This window comes from Astyanax mexicanus, chromosome 23 (assembly GCF_023375975.1).
Source record: "Astyanax mexicanus isolate ESR-SI-001 chromosome 23, AstMex3_surface, whole genome shotgun sequence".
NCBI lineage: Eukaryota > Metazoa > Chordata > Actinopteri > Characiformes > Acestrorhamphidae > Astyanax > Astyanax mexicanus.
The window spans coordinates 8,045,988-8,053,171 of NC_064430.1; the positions used below are offsets into that span (position 1 = coordinate 8,045,988).

The window sequence follows — 7,184 nt, forward strand, 5'->3', positions numbered from 1 at the left end:
ATTCCAAATGTGGAACACGAAATTCAACCTCTCAAATATGAAATACACCAACAAAAACAGGTCCTTCATTCTATTTAAGACTCAATACAACAGCAAAAAATGAACAGAGGCTGCCTAGGATTAAGGAAAACCTGAAATTCGATCAGACAATAATAATAATTATTGTACCACTATATATAGCCTAACTGCTTTATCATGAGATGGTTGCATTAAAGTAATAATACAATGATTGTCAGCAGATTTAAGGTGAAACAGGCCAAGTTATGGCATCAATGTTTTTTTTTTTACAGTCACTGGGTGAAACACACCTAAACTCCATGGAACCACTGGTTGTTCCAGCACCTTATGCATTTAGACTAATAAATCTTCAAATAAATTAATATTCCAATAACATAACTAGCACGGGAAGTGACATGAAAGCGAATACCCTCTTCTTTATCTTAAAGTACAATTCCGGTCTAAAATTGACTTTGGCTGTATTAAAAAGCATGATAAGGGTACTAACCTTTGCTGACTAGACAACCTACGTTCTCCCGCAGCTTTCTCGAATACAGAATATTTTCCACTTTTCTGAATTGGCTATATGGGGTTACATGGGGCATACGTAAGCTGTGGTAGAACGGAAGATGGCTATTCAACAAAGGTTAGTCATTTTTTCATGTTTTATTACAGACAAGGTCAATTTCACACCGGAATTCCTCTTTCATTTTTGCCCATTTTCAGCTAACATCCTCACTTGAAAAAGTCTGATTAGACATACATTAAAAGCTTGAGAATGACTTCTGTGCTAGAATAAAATATTCCTGCCTTAAAATTACACATCCATTTGTTGGATTTTTACAAAAAATCTCTTATCTTGAAAAGAGTTAACAGGCTTAAAATATGAAATTGCTAATTGAGGACAAATGCTACATTTCACATTTTGTATTAGTCTCTTGTCAAATCCCAGGCTGTGATTCAAAAACTCAAAATGGTATAGAAGATGGGTTTTAAACAAGTAATCAATTCCAGTCCAAATAGTATTTTACCACTGGAAATATCCACCTGCATTTAAAGAGAACAGTGGACTCTTCCCTCAGATATACATTGACAATGGAAAATTCCAACAGCAAGATTTCTCTGATCAGTACTTTGAAACTACACATGCAGGTAGTTTTTGAATCTTTGAACCTTAGTGGAAAGGTTTCCAGAATCCAGCTCCAGCAGTACTTTTTGGAAAAACTCAAAACTGTATTTGAGATTCTTGGGGTATCTCAGATCCAAGGCATAGGTCAGTCCCAACAAATAGCAACAGGCTCTGCTAAGATCCTCAAGACCGCTGAGGACAGTGGTGCCCTCAATCACAATCCCTACATCAGGAGATTCTTCACTTGACTCTTCTTGATTCCGCAGCAGGTATATCTTCATCACCTCCTCTGCCAGCTAGGGAACCAATGAAATCATAAGTTTACTTATGCCACATTTACTCATATTTTCACAACTTCTGATATACAGTCCTAGTACACATTTTCTCTCTTAGATCATTTAGGCTCATCATTAAATTTTAGGATTGTAAAATGGCAGAATAATATATTATTTATTTCAGCCTTTATATTCTTAAATTACATCCTACATAATATTTATTTGGCATATATAAAATTGAATAATTTTGTGGATATTGAAATAAATTCACAAAAAAATCTGCCAGGTATTGAAACGAGGATTTGAACCAGCACTGATAGTCTCTTCTTTTGTTTTTAGAGAGAGCTCAGCAGAATGGATGGTATAAGGACATATTTTTGCCCCTGCAGAGAAATTACTTTTGCCACCGCTAACAAGCTCAAAATAGCTCCACACTTCATTGGTAGAATTCAGAGAGCCTTGGCATCTAAAATGAGGCATTAAGTAATTTGAAAGTGCACAAGAGGTTTATTAAAATAGACTGTTTACGTCGCGTAGCACTAAGCTAGTTCTCCAGGTACCGCCATCTTAAAGTTAAGTCACGGCAAGTCGCCAGTCGAGCACGAATGGTAAAACATTTTGAACTATGTTTGTTATTGGAACTTTTCCATCTCATATCGCCAGTAACCAGATATTTTCAGCAACAGCTGGAATTCATGCATTTCCACTGAATTAATTTTGAAAATGGTTCCCCATCCTACCTATTCATTCATGCTCGTGACTCGACTTGCTGTGAATTAACTTTAAGATGGCGCTGTCTGAAGAATTAGCTCAGTGCTATGCGATGTAATACACTTCTTGTGCACTTTCAAAGTTTAGTACTTGTAATCATGTTTCACTACACCCAAAGTCCATTTTACACCGGAGTTCTCCTTTAACTAGTGAAAGCAGGATGCAACAAATAAAAATGGCTTACAATCATTTGTTTAATGTAAAAGTAATTATTAGAAATTCTCATGATAAAATCAAATGCATAAGCAGACAAAAATACTGCAAATGACAGTTTATTATTTTAAAAATATATTTTACCCAAAACTTTATTGTTAAAACAGTCAAATTCCTGTATGTATAAATACTGTATGTTAAAAGGACAAAGCTTCTCTTGGGCTGTCCTTATTGTTTTATATGCACTACATATGAATATCTGTAATAATTACTGATGATTAGAAGAAATGGCAATGATGAAATTATGATTAAGGCAGTTAATGAACCAACAGAATAGGTGGGGGTCAAATTATAATACCTGAAGAAGAGTACTCATTTGAGCAGGGTATTGAGCAGGGTATTGAGATATTGAGTAGGGTAACGACATCATGTCTTCTATGTGCGAATGTTCTACACATCAAGTCCTTGATGGCTGTGCTGTCTTTCTTCTTTGATTTGGCAATTAATTGACATCAGTCCAGCTCTTGCTGTTCCTTGCTGTCTCCTACTGGATAGTGTGGAAGAAACAGCACTTCTCCTTTCCTTGCTTTCTCTATATTTTTTGCAGGAGACTGGTCATCAGGGTGCTTGTTCTTAAATGAGTTGCAGGTAACCTCAGGGAATCCAAAACTTCTGAGCTTTGATCTGTAATTTCCCATCTTGTACTTGAGACTATACATCCATCCTATCCATCCATTACGACTGCCTGGTTCTGTCAGACATGGGTGCTTTTTCACTAAAGCCTCTGCTACCTGACCAGTCTGAAGGCCTTTGGGGTAGGCTGTGTAGCTGTACATATAGTCTGCTAATTTTTCCATTTACCAGAGTATGGTTGAGCAAAGCACCATTTCGGAGAAATTCTTCACTGGCGTTCCTCAAAATTGCCTCGGTTGCCCCAGAGAAAAGAGGAATGAAGATTTCATCTGGCCAAAATATTCTATGGGTGCTTTCACAAGGGTACAGCAGAATAGTGTCTTGTGTAGACACTGATGTATTATCCATCTGGCATTCTCCCCTGTGCAGAGTTTATAGGGCCATCCCATAAGCAGACACCTAAAAAGAGACATTGTTTTTTTAATTATGACATTGTTTTGGCCCACGGGCGGGCCAGGGCATCTTAAGAGGATAATTTTTAACTTCCAGTTAGCTAACTCACAGCAAATATTAGTTCTATAACCGCTAACGCTAAGTTCTCTCCCAGGTAACATTAGTATGCTAGCTTGCTAACCGCTAACGCTAAGTTCTCTAGCAGGTAACTTTAGTATGCTAGCTTGATAACCTCTAAAGTGAGTTCTCTCCCCAGTAACATTAGTATGCTAGCCTGCTGACAGCTAACGTTAGCTCTCTCCACAGTAACTTAGTATGCTAGCTTGCTAATCACTAAAGTTAGTTCTCTCCCCAGTAACATTAGTAACCGCTAACGTTAGCTAGGTTGGTTATCCTAGCCCCTCTCCTTCTCCTCTACCTCCATCTCCTCCTTCGGCTCTCTTAAACCTGAACCCCACGCTCGCCCGCGCTCAGTAGCCTACCTCTAGAGATCTTAAACCTTGTGAATCCACAAATACAGGGTCACAATTAACTGTAAAACCAAAAATATTTGTTGCTAGGTGTCTACTTACCAATATCTGCAAGTAGAGTTCAAGGTGGCTCTCTCCAATACTGCGGGACTCCTCAGCAGATTTCCCAGAAGGCTGCGGTCTCTTCGTGCACTTTTTGTTAATGGCGTCCAAGTGATGACATTTAACTTAACTAACTCAATTTCTTCAGTTGTTTTAGAAGAAAATGAAATATTGATTCGAAGTAAATAATAAATGTTGTAACTGAAACTGACCAGTTTAACTTCTCCCATCTTAAATATTATATTTAGAATTTACCAAAAATATTAAGCTTATTCTAAAAATTAAGTTAGTCAACTACTAATTAATTTTCTTAAAGAAAACTTAAATAGAAGATGTAAATTCAGGACAAATGTATCTGTTGGTGATTTAGGTATTTTTTTTAATATCTCCAACTCAAACAATTAATTAAATGATTTTCAGATATTTTTTTAATGCAGTATAGCTGTTTATTATTGTTATATTTACAAAGCCACTGGAATATTTTTTAGAGTGAAGGGGTTAAGCTGTTATTTCAGTGACCTTGCCTTGTCTGTGCGCCATCCGATCTCTCTGTGTGTGTCCTGAGTGAGTGTCTGTGTGACTGCATGTGTGTGTGTGTGTGCACGGCTTTCCCTAGATAGATGGCTTGTGGGCTGGCTGTTTTCCAGAGCTGCTGCCACACCCCTACTCTAGTTTGGACAGAATCAGGAATAGAAAGCCGCTCAGCTGATCTGGCATCAATTACACTGCCTAATCAAGCTTTACCTAAACAGACCAAACCAATCTAGCCGTACACCAGCATTATGACAAGTCCTGGCCAGGGAATTACCCTGCTGAATGGAGGACACACACACACATACCACCTGCTTTAGCACGCAGCTCTGGCACAGTTCAGTGAACAAATGCGTGTCTGGGTGGGGCTGGAATTGATTGTGCAGGCGTGAAAAGTAATCAATTTATTAATGCCACTTATGAGAGCTGTAGCGCGCGGCACCCGTCTCTAACCCTGCTGGGATTTGACTTTCATTAGACCTGAGGACATTAACTACATCCAGAATTGTGTGTTTTGGAATATAAAGTTATTTTATGTTTATTTTAATTCATTTTTTGGCTTAGGCCCTTTTTTATAAGCATATATACATACAGTATATAGTAATTTTTGACACATTTCTGATTTTTGTGCCTCTAAGACTAATTTAATGTCAGATTGCAGTAAGGAGAGGACGATGAGAGCAGACGCAAATGCTATTAAATTTATTGAAAATGTGAACAAGGAAACAAACAAAGAACTAAAGAAATAAAGAGAAATAAACTAAAACATAGAAACAAGGAAATACAATGAGTAGAATAAAAAAAACAACAACCTTACAGACGTAAAGACTCAAACGAACCGACAAAGGAAACAGAAAACACATGACTATAATTACCATTAAATACTATAAATTCCTGTCCTTTAAACTATTAAACTCTTAAATGGCAACTTACATCAACCTTATATGGTTCTAACTACTGATGGCCACTACTAGAAAACAAAAAACAGAAATTGAAAAGCCAAAATGTGTTATTTAGCTAATTATCTGATGCTGAGAACTATGGATTAATCCTAAAATATAAAGTTTACAGCTGTTTAATTGCTAGATGGAGTTATAGAGCTGGGCACTTCTGCAGATAATTATTGAGAGCCAGTGTTTTTTACTCCTTACAAAAGTGTTCATGCTAGGGTTAAGTCAGATCAGTTTGTCAGGTCCAGCCTGTCAAGTGTGTTTAACTGTTTAGGTATCTGACTTTTTTTTTTTTTTTTGTATTTATTTATTTAGAAGGGGACAGTGCATTTTCATAAAACACATGATTATACATAGTTAAAAAAAAGCCAGAATTAGCCAGAAGGCTAGTTTTCATCTGTAGTCCCCAGGCCACGATGTAAAAAGGCAAGAAGAAGTTTAAAAGAGAAAAGACACAAGATAGAATTACAATTTAAGAAAAAGAGAGTAAGAAGAAAAAGACAAACTACCATACAGTATAACACAAAAAAAAAAAAAAAAAAAAAAAAAAAAAAAAGATTTATCATATCACTAAAACAACACAACAGGCTTATGTTTTAATGTTGGCAACTATAGTTATTAATAAGCCACATTTTCAGTTTTTTTGTGAAGTTCTTATATGTTGTGAGCAACTTAACCTCCTCAGGTACTGAGTTCCACACACTTGCACTCCTTACAGACCAGGCCGATTTACCAAAAGTGCTTCTGCGCAACGGAATGTTGCAGTCACCTCTGACAGATCCTCGGGTGACACGCTCAAGGCTATTTCTTTGGCTGATAAAGTCTGCCAGAGGATCTGCAGCCAATTTATGCAGTACTTTATAGATCAATTTTAGGTCTGCAAATGTGTGAAAACTGTCCCAATCCAAAAAATTATATTTTTTTAAAATTGCACAGTGATGATGGTACCTGGGTTTTTTATCCATTACTTTAATTACTTGCTTGTACAAGATTTCCAACGGTTTTTTTGAACTTTGACAAGCCTGGGACCAACTGGTTATGCAATAATTAAAATGGCTAAAAATCATTGAATGCACATACCTTTTTGCAGCTTCAGTTGACATATTATTGCGAATCGCACGAAAGTTTGCGAGATTAAACTTTACTGTTTTACACAATTTTCCGATATGGGCTTTAAAGGAGAGCTCTGAATCTATTATTAACCCTAGATATTTATATTGGTTAACAATTTGTAATCGTTCTCCGTTAACATGGATATCAGGGTCAGATGATACTCTGTTTGTTTTAGTGAAATACATGCCTACAGTTTTCGAAGTGTTTAGCTCCAAACAGCATTTCTGCATCCAAGTTGTAACACATGACATTGTTTTTATGAGTTTGGCCGCAACAATGTCTTTGGTGTGTCCATGTACAAAAAAAAACGTATCATCTGCATACATAAGGCATTCGGCTTCCGTACAGACTGTGGGCAAATCGTTAATGTAAAGGCTAAATAAAAGGGGGCCTAAAATTGACCCCTGAGGAACTCCAGAGGTAAGCCTAAGAAAGTCAGATCTACAGTTATTAACCGATACAGATTGAAATCGATCAGTCAGATATGATTCAATCCAGGTCACAGCATTTTGAGAAAAGTTAAATTTTAAGAGCTTGTTAAGAAGAACAGAATGATTTACTGTATCAAATGCTTTTCTAAGGTCCAAAAACACCGCCCCTACAACTC

At 36.8% G+C, this 7,184-nt stretch overlaps 1 protein-coding gene across 1 annotated transcript; it reads right to left on the reverse strand.

Annotated features, from left to right (window-relative positions):
• Positions 1 to 847: 847 nt before the first annotated feature.
• LOC111195936 (uncharacterized) lies at positions 848 to 3,176 on the reverse strand. The gene is made up of 2 exons (XM_049471413.1): positions 2,684 to 3,176; positions 848 to 1,422 (listed from the first exon to the last, which is right to left on the reverse strand). The coding sequence occupies exons 1-2, from the start codon at positions 2,753 to 2,755 to the stop codon at positions 1,138 to 1,140; spliced, it is 357 nt and encodes a 118-aa protein (XP_049327370.1). The 5' UTR covers positions 2,756 to 3,176; the 3' UTR covers positions 848 to 1,137.
• Between the last annotated feature and the right edge of the window lie 4,008 nt (positions 3,177 to 7,184).

Excerpts from the sequence above, each read along its gene's own strand:
- LOC111195936 (XM_049471413.1), bottom strand. The coding sequence starts at position 2,755 with ATGATGTCGTTACCCTACTCAATATCTCAATACCCTGCTCAATACCCT. Across the intron at positions 1,423-2,683 it reads AAATGAGTACTCTTCTTCAG|CTGGCAGAGGAGGTGATGAA; the intron begins GTATTATAATTT and ends TTGGTTCCCTAG.